General features: G+C 49.0%; 1 protein-coding gene across 3 annotated transcripts in view; it reads left to right on the top strand.

Annotated features, from left to right (window-relative positions):
* The window catches only part of abca4b (ATP-binding cassette, sub-family A (ABC1), member 4b), a 133,651-nt gene that overhangs the window by 40,828 nt on the left and 74,680 nt on the right, over nucleotides 1–18,143 (top strand). For all 3 annotated transcript variants that reach the window (XM_036986622.1, XM_036986623.1, XM_036986624.1), the window contains one exon: nucleotides 14,234–14,439. In XM_036986622.1, the coding sequence (XP_036842517.1) occupies nucleotides 14,234–14,439 (206 nt within the window). The remainder of the gene's footprint in view (nucleotides 1–14,233; nucleotides 14,440–18,143) is intronic.

Here is an 18,143-nt window from a genome sequence, read left to right as displayed (position 1 = left end):
CCGTAAGAGTAGTCACTCACAGTCTGACTCAACCTCCGTAAGAGTAGTCACTCACAGTCTGACTCTGCCTCCGTAAGAGTAGTCACTCACAGTCTGACTCTGCTTCCGTAAGAGTAGTCACTCACAGTCTGACTCTGCCTCCGTAAGAGTAGTGACTCACAGTCTGACTCAACCTCCGTAAGAGTAGTCACTCACAGTCTGACTCTGCCTCCGTAAGAGTAGTCACTCACAGTCTGACTCAACCTCCGTAAGAGTAGTCACTCACAGTGTGACTCTGCCTCCGTAAGAGTAGTCACTCACAGTCTGACTCTGCCTCCGTAAGAGTAGTCACTCACAGTCTGACTCTGCCTCTGTAAGAGTAGTCACTCACAGTCTGACTCTGCCTCCGTAAGAGTAGTCACTCACAGTCTGACTCTGCCTCCGTAAGAGTAGTCACTCACATTCTGACTCTGCCTCCGTAAGAGTAGTTACTCACAGTCTGACTCTGCCTCCGTAAGAGTAGTCACTCACAGTCTGACTCAACCTCCGTAAGAGTAGTCACGCACAGTCTGACTCTGCCTCCGTAAGAGTAGTCACTCACAGTCTGACTCAACCTCCGTAAGAGTAGTCACGCACAGTCTGACTCTGCCTCCGTAAGAGTACTCACTCACAGTCTGACTCAACCTCCGTAAGAGTAGTCACTCACAGTCTGACTCTGCCTCTGTAAGAGTAGTCACTCACAGTCTGACTCTGCCTCCGTAAGAGTAGTCACTCACAGTCTGACTCTGCCTCCGTAAGAGTAGTCACTCACATTCTGACTCTGCCTCCGTAAGAGTAGTTACTCACAGTCTGACTCTGCCTCCGTAAGAGTAGTCACTCACAGTCTGACTCAACCTCCGTAAGAGTAGTCACGCACAGTCTGACTCTGCCTCCGTAAGAGTAGTCACTCACAGTCTGACTCAACCTCCGTAAGAGTAGTCACGCACAGTCTGACTCTGCCTCCGTAAGAGTACTCACTCACAGTCTGACTCAACCTCCGTAAGAGTATTCACTCACAGTCTGACTCAACCTCCGTAAGAGTAGTCACTCACAGTCTGACTCAACCTCCGTAAGAGTAGTCACTCACAGTCTGACTCAACCTCCGTAAGAGTAGTCACTCACAGTCTGACTCTGCCTCCGTAAGAGTAGTCACTCACAGTCTGACTCAACCTCCGTAAGAGTAGTCACGCACAGTCTGACTCTGCCTCCGTAAGAGTAGTCACTCACAGTCTGCCTCTGCCTCTGTAAGAGTAGTCACTCACAGTCTGACTCTGCCTCCGTAAGAGTAGTCACTCACAGTCTGACTCTGCCTCCGTAAGAGTAGTCACTCACATTCTGACTCTGCCTCCGTAAGAGTAGTTACTCACAGTCTGACTCTGCCTCCGTAAGAGTAGTCACTCACAGTCTGACTCAACCTCCGTAAGAGTAGTCACGCACAGTCTGACTCTGCCTCCGTAAGAGTAGTCACTCACAGTCTGACTCAACCTCCGTAAGAGTAGTCACGCACAGTCTGACTCTGCCTCCGTAAGAGTACTCACTCACAGTCTGACTCAACCTCCGTAAGAGTACTCACTCACAGTCTGACTCAACCTCCGTAAGAGTAGTCACTCACAGTCTGACTCAACCTCCGTAAGAGTAGTCACTCACAGTCTGACTCAACCTCCGTAAGAGTAGTCACTCACAGTCTGACTCTGCCTCCGTAAGAGTAGTCACTCACAGTCTGACTCAACCTCCGTAAGAGGAGTCACTCACAGTCTGACTCAACCTCCGTAAGAGTAGTCACTCACAGTCTGACTCTGCCTCCGTAAGAGTAGTCACTCACAGTCTGACTCAACCTCCGTAAGAGTAGTCACTCACAGTCTGACTCAACCTCCGTAAGAGGAGTCACTCACAGTCTGACTCTGCCTCCGTAAGAGTAGTCACTCACAGTCTGACTCAACCTCCGTAAGAGTAGTCACTCACAGTCTGACTCTGCCTCCGTAAGAGTAGTCACTCACAGTCTGACTCTGCTTCCGTAAGAGTAGTCACTCACAGTCTGACTCTGCCTCCGTAAGAGTAGTGACTCACAGTCTGACTCAACCTCCGTAAGAGTAGTCACTCACAGTCTGACTCTGCCTCCGTAAGAGTAGTCACTCACAGTCTGACTCAACCTCCGTAAGAGTAGTCACTCACAGTGTGACTCTGCCTCCGTAAGAGTAGTCACTCACAGTCTGACTCTGCCTCCGTAAGAGTAGTCACTCACAGTCTGACTCTGCCTCTGTAAGAGTAGTCACTCACAGTCTGACTCTGCCTCCGTAAGAGTAGTCACTCACAGTCTGACTCTGCCTCCGTAAGAGTAGTCACTCACATTCTGACTCTGCCTCCGTAAGAGTAGTTACTCACAGTCTGACTCTGCCTCCGTAAGAGTAGTCACTCACAGTCTGACTCAACCTCCGTAAGAGTAGTCACGCACAGTCTGACTCTGCCTCCGTAAGAGTAGTCACTCACAGTCTGACTCAACCTCCGTAAGAGTAGTCACGCACAGTCTGACTCTGCCTCCGTAAGAGTACTCACTCACAGTCTGACTCAACCTCCGTAAGAGTACTCACTCACAGTCTGACTCAACCTCCATAAGAGTAGTCACTCACAGTCTGACTCAACCTCCGTAAGAGTAGTCACTCACAGTCTGACTCAACCTCCGTAAGAGTAGTCACTCACAGTCTGACTCTGCCTCCGTAAGAGTAGTCACTCACAGTCTGACTCAACCTCCGTAAGAGTAGTCACGCACAGTCTGACTCTGCCTCCGTAAGAGTAGTCACTCACAGTCTGACTCAACCTCCGTAAGAGTAGTCACTCACAGTCTGACTCTGCCTCCATAAGGGTAGTCACTCACAGTCTGACTCAACCTCCGTAAGAGGAGTCACTCACAGTCTGACTCTGCCTCCGTAAGAGTAGTCACTCACAGTCTGACTCTGCCTCCGTAAGAGTAGTCACTCACATTCTGACTCTGCCTCCGTAAGAGTAGTTACTCACAGTCTGACTCTGCCTCTATAAGAGTAGTCACTCACAGTCTGACTCTGCCTCCGTAAGGGTAGTCACTCACAGTCTGACTTTGCCTCCGTAAGAGTAGTCACTCACAGTATGACTCTGCCTCTATAAGAGTAGTCACTCACAGTCTGACTCTGCCCCCGTAAGGGTAGTCACTCACAGTCTGACTCTGCCTCCGTAAGGGTAGTCACTCACAGTCTGACTCTGCCTCCGTAAGAGTGGTCACTCACAGTCTGACTCTGCCCCCGTAAGGGTAGTCACTCACAGTCTGACTCTGCCTCCGTAAGAGTAGTCACTCACAGTCTGACTCTGCCTCCGTAAGAGTGGTCACTCACAGTCTGACTCTGCCCCCGTAAGGGTAGTCACTCACAGTCTGACTCTGCCTCCGTAAGAGTGGTCACTCACAGTCTGACTCTGCCCCCGTAAGGGTAGTCACTCACAGTCTGACTCTGCCTCCGTAAGAGTAGTCACTCACAGTCTGACTCTGCCTCCGTAAGAGTGGTCACTCACAGTCTGACTCTGCCCCCGTAAGGGTAGTCACTCACAGTCTGACTCTGCCTCCGTAAGAGTAGTCACTCACAGTCTGACTCTGCCTCTGTAAGGGTAGTCACTCACAGTCTGACTCTGCTTCCGTAGTCACTCACAGTCTGACTCTGCCTCCGTAAGGGTAGTCACTCACAGTCTGACTCTGCCTCCGTAAGGGTAGTCACTCACAGTCTGACTCTGCCTCCGTAAGAGTAGTCACTCACAGTCTGACTCTGCCTCTATAAGAGTAGTCACTCACAGTCTGACTCTGCCTCCGTAAGAGTAGTCACTCACAGTCTGACTCTGCCTCTGTAAGGGTAGTCACTCACAGTCTGACTCTGCTTCCGTAGTCACTCACAGTCTGACTCTGCCTCCGTAAGGGTAGTCACTCACAGTCTGACTCTGCCTCTGTAAGAGTGGTCACTCACAGTCTGACTCAACCTCCGTAAGAGTAGTCACTCACAGTCTGACTCTGCCTCCATAAGGGTAGTCACTCACAGTCTGACTCAACCTCCGTAAGAGGAGTCACTCACAGTCTGACTCTGCCTCCGTAAGAGTAGTCACTCACAGTCTGACTCTGCCTCCGTAAGAGTAGTCACTCACATTCTGACTCTGCCTCCGTAAGAGTAGTTACTCACAGTCTGACTCTGCCTCTATAAGAGTAGTCACTCACAGTCTGACTCTGCCTCCGTAAGAGTGGTCACTCACAGTCTGACTCTGCCCCCGTAAGGGTAGTCACTCACAGTCTGACTCTGCCTCCGTAAGAGTAGTCACTCACAGTCTGACTCTGCCTCTGTAAGGGTAGTCACTCACAGTCTGACTCTGCTTCCGTAGTCACTCACAGTCTGACTCTGCCTCCGTAAGGGTAGTCACTCACAGTCTGACTCTGCCTCCGTAAGAGTAGTCACTCACAGTCTGACTCAACCTCCGTAAGAGTAGTCACGCACAGTCTGACTCTGCCTCCGTAAGAGTACTCACTCACAGTCTGACTCAACCTCCGTAAGAGTACTAACTCACAGTCTGACTCAACCTCCGTAAGAGTAGTCACTCACAGTCTGACTCAACCTCCGTAAGAGTAGTCACTCACAGTCTGACTCAACCTCCGTAAGAGTAGTCACTCACAGTCTGACTCTGCCTCCGTAAGAGTAGTCACTCACAGTCTGACTCAACCTCCGTAAGAGGAGTCACTCACAGTCTGACTCAACCTCCGTAAGAGTAGTCACTCACAGTCTGACTCTGCCTCCGTAAGAGTAGTCACTCACAGTCTGACTCAACCTCCGTAAGAGTAGTCACTCACAGTCTGACTCTGCCTCCATAAGGGTAGTCACTCACAGTCTGACTCAACCTCCGTAAGAGGAGTCACTCACAGTCTGACTCTGCCTCCGTAAGAGTAGTCACTCACAGTCTGACTCAACCTCCGTAAGAGTAGTCACTCACAGTCTGACTCTGCCTCCGTAAGAGTAGTCACTCACAGTCTGACTCTGCTTCCGTAAGAGTAGTCACTCACAGTCTGACTCTGCCTCCGTAAGAGTAGTGACTCACAGTCTGACTCAACCTCCGTAAGAGTAGTCACTCACAGTCTGACTCTGCCTCCGTAAGAGTAGTCACTCACAGTCTGACTCAACCTCCGTAAGAGTAGTCACTCACAGTGTGACTCTGCCTCCGTAAGAGTAGTCACTCACAGTCTGACTCTGCCTCCGTAAGAGTAGTCACTCACAGTCTGACTCTGCCTCTGTAAGAGTAGTCACTCACAGTCTGACTCTGCCTCCGTAAGAGTAGTCACTCACAGTCTGACTCTGCCTCCGTAAGAGTAGTCACTCACATTCTGACTCTGCCTCCGTAAGAGTAGTTACTCACAGTCTGACTCTGCCTCCGTAAGAGTAGTCACTCACAGTCTGACTCAACCTCCGTAAGAGTAGTCACGCACAGTCTGACTCTGCCTCCGTAAGAGTAGTCACTCACAGTCTGACTCAACCTCCGTAAGAGTAGTCACGCACAGTCTGACTCTGCCTCCGTAAGAGTACTCACTCACAGTCTGACTCAACCTCCGTAAGAGTACTCACTCACAGTCTGACTCAACCTCCGTAAGAGTAGTCACTCACAGTCTGACTCAACCTCCGTAAGAGTAGTCACTCACAGTCTGACTCAACCTCCGTAAGAGTAGTCACTCACAGTCTGACTCTGCCTCCGTAAGAGTAGTCACTCACAGTCTGACTCAACCTCCGTAAGAGTAGTCACGCACAGTCTGACTCTGCCTCCGTAAGAGTAGTCACTCACAGTCTGACTCAACCTCCGTAAGAGTAGTCACTCACAGTCTGACTCTGCCTCCATAAGGGTAGTCACTCACAGTCTGACTCAACCTCCGTAAGAGGAGTCACTCACAGTCTGACTCTGCCTCCGTAAGAGTAGTCACTCACAGTCTGACTCTGCGACCGTAAGAGTAGTCACTCACATTCTGACTCTGCCTCCGTAAGAGTAGTTACTCACAGTCTGACTCTGCCTCTATAAGAGTAGTCACTCACAGTCTGACTCTGCCTCCGTAAGGGTAGTCACTCACAGTCTGACTCTGCCTCCGTAAGAGTGGTCACTCACAGTATGACTCTGCCTCTATAAGAGTAGTCACTCACAGTCTGACTCTGCCCCCGTAAGGGTAGTCACTCACAGTCTGACTCTGCCTCCGTAAGGGTAGTCACTCACAGTCTGACTCTGCCTCCGTAAGAGTGGTCACTCACAGTCTGACTCTGCCCCCGTAAGGGTAGTCACTCACAGTCTGACTCTGCCTCCGTAAGAGTAGTCACTCACAGTCTGACTCTGCCTCCGTAAGAGTGGTCACTCACAGTCTGACTCTGCCCCCGTAAGGGTAGTCACTCACAGTCTGACTCTGCCTCCGTAAGAGTGGTCACTCACAGTCTGACTCTGCCCCCGTAAGGGTAGTCACTCACAGTCTGACTCTGCCTCCGTAAGAGTAGTCACTCACAGTCTGACTCTGCCTCCGTAAGAGTGGTCACTCACAGTCTGACTCTGCCCCCGTAAGGGTAGTCACTCACAGTCTGACTCTGCCTCCGTAAGAGTAGTCACTCACAGTCTGACTCTGCCTCTGTAAGGGTAGTCACTCACAGTCTGACTCTGCTTCCGTAGTCACTCACAGTCTGACTCTGCCTCTGTAAGGGTAGTCACTCACAGTCTGACTCTGCCTCCGTAAGAGTAGTCACTCACAGTCTGACTCAACCTCCGTAAGAGTAGTCACGCACAGTCTGACTCTGCCTCCGTAAGAGTACTCACTCACAGTCTGACTCAACCTCCGTAAGAGTACTCACTCACAGTCTGACTCAACCTCCGTAAGAGTAGTCACTCACAGTCTGACTCAACCTCCGTAAGAGTAGTCACTCACAGTCTGACTCAACCTCCGTAAGAGTAGTCACTCACAGTCTGACTCTGCCTCCGTAAGAGTAGTCACTCACAGTCTGACTCAACCTCCGTAAGAGGAGTCACTCACAGTCTGACTCAACCTCCGTAAGAGTAGTCACTCACAGTCTGACTCTGCCTCCGTAAGAGTAGTCACTCACAGTCTGACTCAACCTCCGTAAGAGTAGTCACTCACAGTCTGACTCTGCCTCCATAAGGGTAGTCACTCACAGTCTGACTCAACCTCCGTAAGAGGAGTCACTCACAGTCTGACTCTGCCTCCGTAAGAGTAGTCACTCACAGTCTGACTCAACCTCCGTAAGAGTAGTCACTCACAGTCTGACTCTGCCTCCGTAAGAGTAGTCACTCACAGTCTGACTCTGCTTCCGTAAGAGTAGTCACTCACAGTCTGACTCTGCCTCCGTAAGAGTAGTGACTCACAGTCTGACTCAACCTCCGTAAGAGTAGTCACTCACAGTCTGACTCTGCCTCCGTAAGAGTAGTCACTCACAGTCTGACTCAACCTCCGTAAGAGTAGTCACTCACAGTGTGACTCTGCCTCCGTAAGAGTAGTCACTCACAGTCTGACTCTGCCTCCGTAAGAGTAGTCACTCACAGTCTGACTCTGCCTCTGTAAGAGTAGTCACTCACAGTCTGACTCTGCCTCCGTAAGAGTAGTCACTCACAGTCTGACTCTGCCTCCGTAAGAGTAGTCACTCACATTCTGACTCTGCCTCCGTAAGAGTAGTTACTCACAGTCTGACTCTGCCTCCGTAAGAGTAGTCACTCACAGTCTGACTCAACCTCCGTAAGAGTAGTCACGCACAGTCTGACTCTGCCTCCGTAAGAGTAGTCACTCACAGTCTGACTCAACCTCCGTAAGAGTAGTCACGCACAGTCTGACTCTGCCTCCGTAAGAGTACTCACTCACAGTCTGACTCAACCTCCGTAAGAGTACTCACTCACAGTCTGACTCAACCTCCGTAAGAGTAGTCACTCACAGTCTGACTCAACCTCCGTAAGAGTAGTCACTCACAGTCTGACTCAACCTCCGTAAGAGTAGTCACTCACAGTCTGACTCTGCCTCCGTAAGAGTAGTCACTCACAGTCTGACTCAACCTCCGTAAGAGTAGTCACGCACAGTCTGACTCTGCCTCCGTAAGAGTAGTCACTCACAGTCTGACTCAACCTCCGTAAGAGTAGTCACTCACAGTCTGACTCTGCCTCCATAAGGGTAGTCACTCACAGTCTGACTCAACCTCCGTAAGAGGAGTCACTCACAGTCTGACTCTGCCTCCGTAAGAGTAGTCACTCACAGTCTGACTCTGCCTCCGTAAGAGTAGTCACTCACATTCTGACTCTGCCTCCGTAAGAGTAGTTACTCACAGTCTGACTCTGCCTCTATAAGAGTAGTCACTCACAGTCTGACTCTGCCTCCGTAAGGGTAGTCACTCACAGTCTGACTCTGCCTCCGTAAGAGTAGTCACTCACAGTATGACTCTGCCTCTATAAGAGTAGTCACTCACAGTCTGACTCTGCCCCCGTAAGGGTAGTCACTCACAGTCTGACTCTGCCTCCGTAAGGGTAGTCACTCACAGTCTGACTCTGCCTCCGTAAGAGTGGTCACTCACAGTCTGACTCTGCCCCCGTAAGGGTAGTCACTCACAGTCTGACTCTGCCTCCGTAAGAGTAGTCACTCACAGTCTGACTCTGCCTCCGTAAGAGTAGTCACTCACAGTCTGACTCAACCTCCGTAAGAGTAGTCACTCACAGTCTGACTCTGCCTCCGTAAGAGTAGTCACTCACAGTCTGACTCTGCTTCCGTAAGAGTAGTCACTCACAGTCTGACTCTGCCTCCGTAAGAGTAGTGACTCACAGTCTGACTCAACCTCCGTAAGAGTAGTCACTCACAGTCTGACTCTGCCTCCGTAAGAGTAGTCACTCACAGTCTGACTCAACCTCCGTAAGAGTAGTCACTCACAGTGTGACTCTGCCTCCGTAAGAGTAGTCACTCACAGTCTGACTCTGCCTCCGTAAGAGTAGTCACTCACAGTCTGACTCTGCCTCTGTAAGAGTTGTCACTCACAGTCTGACTCTGCCTCCGTAAGAGTAGTCACTCACAGTCTGACTCTGCCTCCGTAAGAGTAGTCACTCACATTCTGACTCTGCCTCCGTAAGAGTAGTTACTCACAGTCTGACTCTGCCTCCGTAAGAGTAGTCACTCACAGTCTGACTCAACCTCCGTAAGAGTAGTCACGCACAGTCTGACTCTGCCTCCGTAAGAGTAGTCACTCACAGTCTGACTCAACCTCCGTAAGAGTAGTCACGCACAGTCTGACTCTGCCTCCGTAAGAGTACTCACTCACAGTCTGACTCAACCTCCGTAAGAGTACTCACTCACAGTCTGACTCAACCTCCGTAAGAGTAGTCACTCACAGTCTGACTCAACCTCCGTAAGAGTAGTCACTCACAGTCTGACTCAACCTCCGTAAGAGTAGTCACTCACAGTCTGACTCTGCCTCCGTAAGAGTAGTCACTCACAGTCTGACTCAACCTCCGTAAGAGTAGTCACGCACAGTCTGACTCTGCCTCCGTAAGAGTAGTCACTCACAGTCTGACTCAACCTCCGTAAGAGTAGTCACTCACAGTCTGACTCTGCCTCCATAAGGGTAGTCACTCACAGTCTGACTCAACCTCCGTAAGAGGAGTCACTCACAGTCTGACTCTGCCTCCGTAAGAGTAGTCACTCACAGTCTGACTCTGCCTCCGTAAGAGTAGTCACTCACATTCTGACTCTGCCTCCGTAAGAGTAGTTACTCACAGTCTGACTCTGCCTCTATAAGAGTAGTCACTCACAGTCTGACTCTGCCTCCGTAAGGGTAGTCACTCACAGTCTGACTCTGCCTCCGTAAGAGTAGTCACTCACAGTATGACTCTGCCTCTATAAGAGTAGTCACTCACAGTCTGACTCTGCCCCCGTAAGGGTAGTCACTCACAGTCTGACTCTGCCTCCGTAAGGGTAGTCACTCACAGTCTGACTCTGCCTCCGTAAGAGTGGTCACTCACAGTCTGACTCTGCCCCCGTAAGGGTAGTCACTCACAGTCTGACTCTGCCTCCGTAAGAGTAGTCACTCACAGTCTGACTCTGCCTCCGTAAGAGTGGTCACTCACAGTCTGACTCTGCCCCCGTAAGGGTAGTCACTCACAGTCTGACTCTGCCTCCCTAAGAGTGGTCACTCACAGTCTGACTCTGCCCCCGTAAGGGTAGTCACTCACAGTCTGACTCTGCCTCCGTAAGAGTAGTCACTCACAGTCTGACTCTGCCTCCGTAAGAGTGGTCACTCACAGTCTGACTCTGCCCCCGTAAGGGTAGTCACTCACAGTCTGACTCTGCCTCCGTAAGAGTAGTCACTCACAGTCTGACTCTGCCTCTGTAAGGGTAGTCACTCACAGTCTGACTCTGCTTCCGTAGTCACTCACAGTCTGACTCTGCCCCCGTAAGGGTAGTCACTCACAGTCTGACTCTGCCTCCGTAAGGGTAGTCACTCACAGTCTGACTCTGCCTCCGTAAGAGTAGTCACTCACAGTCTGACTCTGCCTCTATAAGAGTAGTCACTCACAGTCTGACTCTGCCTCCGTAAGAGTAGTCACTCACAGTCTGACTCTGCCTCTGTAAGGGTAGTCACTCACAGTCTGACTCTGCTTCCGTAGTCACTCACAGTCTGACTCTGCCTCCGTAAGGGTAGTCACTCACAGTCTGACTCTGCCTCTGTAAGAGTGGTCACTCACAGTCTGACTCAACCTCCGTAAGAGTAGTCACTCACAGTCTGACTCTGCCTCCATAAGGGTAGTCACTCACAGTCTGACTCAACCTCCGTAAGAGGAGTCACTCACAGTCTGACTCTGCCTCCGTAAGAGTAGTCACTCACAGTCTGACTCTGCCTCCGTAAGAGTAGTCACTCACATTCTGACTCTGCCTCCGTAAGAGTAGTTACTCACAGTCTGACTCTGCCTCTATAAGAGTAGTCACTCACAGTCTGACTCTGCCTCCGTAAGAGTGGTCACTCACAGTCTGACTCTGCCCCCGTAAGGGTAGTCACTCACAGTCTGACTCTGCCTCCGTAAGAGTAGTCACTCACAGTCTGACTCTGCCTCTGTAAGGGTAGTCACTCACAGTCTGACTCTGCTTCCGTAGTCACTCACAGTCTGACTCTGCCTCCGTAAGGGTAGTCACTCACAGTCTGACTCTGCCTCCGTAAGGGTAGTCACTCACAGTCTGACTCTGCCTCCGTAAGAGTAGTCACTCACAGTGTGACTCTGCCTCTATAAGAGTAGTCACTCACAGTCTGACTCTGCCTCCGTAAGAGTAGTCACTCACAGTCTGACTCTGCCTCTGTAAGGGTAGTCACTCACAGTCTGACTCTGCTTCCGTAGTCACTCACAGTCTGACTCTGCCTCCGTAAGGGTAGTCACTCACAGTCTGACTCTGCCTCTGTAAGAGTGGTCACTCACAGTCTGACTCTGCCTCCGTAAGAGTAGTCACTCACAGTCTGACTCTGCCTCCGTAAGAGTAGTCACTCACAGTCTGACTCTGCCTCCGTAAGAGTAGTCACTCACATTCTGACTCTGCCTCCGTAAGAGTAGTTACTCACAGTCTGACTGCCTCTATAAGAGTAGTCACTCACAGTCTGACTCTGCCTCCGTAAGGGTAGTCACTCACAGTCTGACTCTGCCTCCGTAAGAGTAGTCACTCACAGTATGACTCTGCCTCTATAAGAGTAGTCACTCACAGTCTGACTCTGCCCCCGTAAGGGTAGTCACTCACAGTCTGACTCTGCCTCCGTAAGGGTAGTCACTCATAGTCTGACTCTGCCTCCGTAAGAGTGGTCACTCACAGTCTGACTCTGCCCCCGTAAGGGTAGTCACTCACAGTCTGACTCTGCCTCCGTAAGAGTAGTCACTCACAGTCTGACTCTGCCTCCGTAAGGGTAGTCACTCACAGTCTGACTCTGCTTCCGTAGTCACTCACAGTCTGACTCTTCCTCCGTAAGGGTAGTCACTCACAGTCTGACTCTGCCTCCGTAAGAGTAGTCACTCACAGTCTGACTCAACCTCTATAAGAGTAGTCACTCACAGTCTGACTCTGCCTCCTTAAGAGTAGTCACTCACAGTCTGACTCTGCCACTATAAGAGTAGTCACTCACAGTCTGACTCTGCCTCCGTAAGAGTAGTCACTCACAGTCTGACTCTGCCTCTATAAGAGTAGTCACTCACAGTCTGACTCTGCCTCCGTAAGAGTAGTCACTCACAGTCTGACTCTGCCTCTGTAAGGGTAGTCACTCACAGTCTGACTCTGCTTCCGTAGTCACTCACAGTCTGACTCTGCCTCCGTAAGGGTAGTCACTCACAGTCTGACTCTGCCTCTGTAAGAGTGGTCACTCACAGTCTGACTCTGCCTCCGTAAGAGTAGTCACTCACAGTCTGACTCTGCCTCTATAAGAGTAGTCACTCACAGTCTGACTCTGCCCCCGTAAGGGTAGTCACTCACAGTCTGACTCTGCCTCCGTAAGAGTAGTCACTCAGTCTGACTCTGCCTCTATAAGAGTAGTCACTCACAGTCTGACTCTGCCTCCGTAAGGGTAGTCACTCACAGCCTGACTCTGCCTCCGTAAGAGTAGTCACTCACAGTCTGACTCTGCCTCCGTAAGAGTAGTCACTCACAGTCGGACTCTGCCTCCGTAAGAGTAGTCACTCACAGTCTGACTCTGCCTCCGTAAGGGTAGTCACTCACAGTCTGACTCTGCCTCCGTAAGAGTGGTCACTCACAGTCTGACTTTGCCTCCGTAAGAGTGGTCACTCACAGTCTGACTCTGCCTCCGTAGTCACTCACAGTCTGACTCTGCCTCCGTAGTCACTCATAACCCAACAGAACAAAACAACATTTACTTTTAATTTCTTTCTTCATTTTTTTTAACCAGACAGGCAGTGGGAGAGGCAGGGGGAGAGGCAGGGAGAGAGGCTGGGAGAGAGGCATGGGGAGAGAGGCAGGGTGAGAGGCAGGGGGAGAGACAGGGGGAGAGGCAGGGAGAGAGGCAGGGGGAGAGGCAGGGGGAGAGGCTGGGAGAGAGGCTGGGAGAGAGGCATGGGGAGAGAGGCAGGGGGAGAGGCAGGGGGAGAGGCAGGGAGAGAGGCTGGGAGAGAGGCAGGGGGAGAGGCAGGGGGACCAGAGGGGGACAGGCAGGGGGAGAGGCAGGGAGAGAGGCAGGGAGAGAGGCAGGGAGAGAGGCAGGGGGACAGGCAGGGGGACAGGCAGGGGGACAGGCAGGGGGACAGGCAGGGGGACGGCAGGGGGACAGGCAGGGGGAGAGGGAGGTGGACAGGCAGGGGGAGAGGCCTACTGTCATGGCTCTACCAGCTTGTCTTTGTGTGGTCCATGAGAAAGTGTTGAATAGGTGGGATTGAACCAACCCTTCCTATGGCCTCTGTTGTTTTTGTGTACGGGACTCACATGGAAATGGAACCCCTTGTCTCACCACATGAAAGAGGGAAAATCACTCTATCCAGACCTCATTCTTTCATTCCCTCGCTGTGTCCTTCCAATAAATACAAGGTATTCTAATCGATTTTCCGGGTTAGGGGGTAAGAGTTGGGTGGTGTTGATGGAAGTGTGTGTGTGTGAGAGAGAGGGGGAGAGAGAGAGAGAGAGAGAGAGATGTGAATGTCTCTCAGCATTGTCAGTGAAGTGTTCTAGTAAATGTCATGATAGGAAGTGTTTGCTGAACACTGTGACTCATTCACACACTTGGCTGTGTTGCTAATCCATTCCAAATTGGTCAAAAGCTACGTTCACGGTCAAACACATGCTCTAACCGACACACAACCTGCTACACTGTAAATCACAACACACACACACGCTCACACACACACACACACACACACACGCTCACACTCATTCTCACACTGACCTGACTTGCCTGGTTAAATAAAGGTGAAATACATCTCTCTCTCCTCCTATCTCCCCCCTCTCACCCTCTCCCCCCCCACATCCTTCCTCCCCTCCCTCTCTCCTTCCCCACCTTCCTCCCTCCCTCCTCCCTCCATACCCACCTCCCTCTCCCCTCTTCCCTCCTTCCCCTCCTCCCTCCTTCCTTCCCTCCCTCACTCTCCCCTCCTCTCTCCTTCCCTCCCTCACTCTCCCCTCCTCCTCCCCCTCCCTCCCTCCCTCCCTCCCTCCCCACTTTCCTCTCCCCTCATCCAGTGTATCAGTTTGGATAAGTTCAAGCCCAATACAGATGAGGATCAGCTGACCCACCAGGCTCTCTTTCTATTGGAGGAGAATAAGTTCTGGGCAGGGCTAGTCTTCCTGGATATCTACCCCTGGACCACTACCGTGCCGCGTCACGTCAGGTACAAGATACGCATGGACATCGACCAAGTGGAGAGAACCAACAAGATCAAAGACAGGTACTATGTTTATTTTTATTTTTTTATATAAACCCACTAGGCGGTCATAAACACTGAAATACATCGGTATGGACATCAATAAATAAACAATTACACATCATTTAGATGAGAAGATTAAAATATTCTGGACCGTTTATTATCAGGTGGAAGTTCATTCTCTTCCGGTCAGAATATAACAACCAGGCTGTGTGTACGGATGGTGGGAATGTGTGAAACGCACTCCTCAGACCGCAGTGTCTTGCTTGCGGTTCCTCATTAGCTAGCGTTTGAGGCGACGCAATCGGCGGTGGGACGGTCATTCCCATAATCACCCTTACAGTCATGGGGAAAATATACACACTATCACAGAATGCTATTGTGGTAACTAACTCATTTATACTGTACCCGTTTCAGCGATGGAAACTGAAATGCATCGTTGTTCAAGCAGGACGTATTGTGATCTCCAAGGTTCAATGTACCTAAACCAATTCCAGAATACTGTAAAGTTTAAACCAATTCCAGAATACTATACAGTTTAAACCAATTCCAGAATACTATACAGTTTAAACCAATTCCAGAATACTATACAGTTTAAATCAATTCCAGAATACTATATAGTTTAAACCAATTCCAGAATACTATACAGTTTAAACCAATTCCAGAATACTGTACAGTTTAAACCAATTCCAGAATACTATACAGTTTAAACCAATTCCAGAATACTATACAGTTTAAATCAATTCCAGAATACTATACAGTTTAAACCAATTCCAAAATACTATACAGTTTATACCAATTCCAAAATACTGTAAAGTTTAAACCAATTCCAGAATACTATACAGTTTAAACCAATTCCAAAATACTATACAGTTTAAACCAATTCCAAAATACTATACAGTTTAAACCAATTCCAGAATACTATACAGTTTAAATCAATTCCAGAATACTATACAGTTTAAACCAATTCCAAATACTGTAAAGTAAGTTTAAACCAATTCCAAAATACTATACAGTTTAAACCAATTCCAAAATACTGTAAAGTTTAAACCAATTCCAGAATACTATACAGTTTAAACCAATTCCAGAATACTATACAGTTTAAACCAATTCCAGAATACTATACAGTTTAAACCAATTCCAGAATACTATATAGTTTAAACCAATTCCAGAATAATGTACAGTTTAAACCAATTCCAAAATACTGTAAAGTTTAAACCAATTCCAGAATACTATACAGTTTAAACCAATTCCAGAATACTATACAGTTTAAACCAATTCCAGAATACTATACAGTTTAAACCAATTCCAGAATACTATACAGTTTAAACCAATTCCTGAATACTGTACAGATTAAACCAATTCCAGAATACTATACAGTTTAAACCAATTCCAGAATACTGTAAAGTTTAAACCAATTCCAGAATACTATACAGTTTAAATCAATTCCAGAATACTGTACAGTGTAAACCAATTCCAGAATACTGTACAGTGTAAACCAATTCCAGAATACTATTCAGTTTAAATCAAATCCAGAATACTATACAGTTTAAACCAATTCCAGAATACTATACAGTTTAAACCAATTCCAGAATACTGTAAAGTTTAAACCAATTCCAGAATACTATACAGTTTAAATCAATTCCAGAATACTGTACAGTGTAAACCAATTACAGAATACTATACAGTTTAAATCAAATCCAGAATACTATACAGTTTAAACCAATTCCAGAATACTATACAGTTTAAATCAATTCCAGAATACTGTACAGTGTAAACCAATTCCAGAATGCTATACAGTTTAAGCCAATTCCAGAACACTGTACGATAGATAGTGCAGGCAGGCAGGCAGGCAGGCAGGCAGGCAGGCAGGCAGGCAGGCAGACAGGCAGGCAGGCAGACTGGTAGATAATCCTCTACAATTGAATAATCAGATTGAGTAGCTAGCAGGAGGATTGACCGAGATTTATGTCTTGACTGGAAATGCCCCGCAGGCGTAAATAAACTGTGACGGTTAAGTAATGAGGAGTGAATCTGTTTGTAGACAGGTAGGTAGAGCTTTCATTCCATATATCATCTCTCTCTCTCTCTCTCTCTCTCTCTCTCTTTCTCTCTTTCTCTCTTTCTCTCTCTCTCTCTCTCTCTCTCTCTCTTTCTCTCTTTCTCTCTCTCTCTCTCTCTCTCTCTCTCTCTCTCTCTCTCTCTCTCTCTCTCTCTCTCTCTCTCTCTCTCTCTCTCTCTCTCTCTCTCTCTCTCTCTCTCTCTCTCTCAATTCAGTTCAAGTTGCTTTATTGGCATGACGTAATAATGTACATATTGCCAAAGCTTGTTCTGGATATTTACAAAATAAAAATGAGAATCAATATTGTCAACGGGACAACAGTAACAACAATAACCAAGTGTCAAAATAACCATACATTCAACAATAACAATAAGCATACAGTAGAGTATGTCAGACACTGTCCCTCATCTTATGTCAGGCAGCAATGTAGTGCACTGCCAACCCACAGCTCTCTGCGTCCTCCCCCAACAGGACGGGCAGCCTACTCTCATCAGAGAGGTCTTTGAAACCTTGAATAAGGGTTTCACATTTGGGGAAATGACACTCTCTAATTGTTTTATATATTTATTTTTTTACATTTTGTCAGGAAATGCAGCTCTGTCTCAGGTTCTGCTGTTGTGCAGTGGTTACACAGCCTTTCCTCTACAGGGAGCCAGGTTTTCCTGTGTCTACCCTTCTCAATGGCAAGGCTGTGCTCACTGAGCCTGTACTTTGTCAAGGTTTTGATCAGTAACCATGGTCAAATATTTAGCCACGATTTAGTGCCAGATAGCACTGCATTTTGCTTTGTGTTTGTGTTTCCCAATAAGCAATGTAGTTTTGTTTTGACTGTGTTGTAATTTAGTTTATCCTGATTGATTGGATGTTCTGGTCCTGAGGCTTCAGTGTGTTAGTAGATCAGGTTAGTGAACTCAGCCCCAGGACCAGCTGGATGAGGGGACTGAGGCTTCAGTGTGTTAGTAGATCAGGTTAGTGAACTCAGCCCCAGGACCAGCTGGATGAGGGGACTGAGGCTTCAGTGTGTTAGTAGAACAGGTTTGTGAACTCAACCCCAGGACCAGCTGGATGAGGGGACTGAGGCTTCAGTGTGTTAGTAGAACAGGTTTGTGAACTCAACCCCAGGACCAGCTGGATGAGGGGACTGAGGCTTCAGTGTGTTAGTAGAACAGGTTTGTGAACTCAGCCCCAGGACCAGCTGGATGAGGGGACTGAGGCTTCAGTGTGTTAGTAGAACAGGTTTGTGAACTCAGCCCCAGGACCAGCTGGATGAGGGGACTGAGGCTTCAGTGTGTTAGTAGAACAGGTTTGTGAACTCAGCCCCAGGACCAGCTGGATGAGGGGACTGAGGCTTCAGTGTGTTAGTAGAACAGGTTAGTGAACTCAGCCCCAGGACCAGCTGGATGAGGGGACTGAGGCTTCAGTGTGTTAGTAGAACAGGTTAGTGAACTCAGCCCCAGGACCAGCTGGATGAGGGGACTGAGGCTTCAGTGTGTTAGTAGAACAGGTTTGTGAACTCAGCCCCAGGACCAGCTGGATGAGGGGACTGAGGCTTCAGTGTGTTAGTAGAACAGGTTTGTGAACTCAGCCCCAGGACCAGCTGGATGAGGGGACTGAGGCTTCAGTGTGTTAGTAGAACAGGTTTGTGAACTCAGCCCCAGGACCAGCT

This window comes from Oncorhynchus mykiss, chromosome 8, assembly GCF_013265735.2.
Source record: "Oncorhynchus mykiss isolate Arlee chromosome 8, USDA_OmykA_1.1, whole genome shotgun sequence".
Taxonomy (NCBI): Eukaryota; Metazoa; Chordata; class Actinopteri; order Salmoniformes; family Salmonidae; genus Oncorhynchus; species Oncorhynchus mykiss.
The sequence above is the reverse complement of the archived record's forward strand: the minus strand, read 5'-3'. Positions and strand labels throughout refer to the sequence as shown.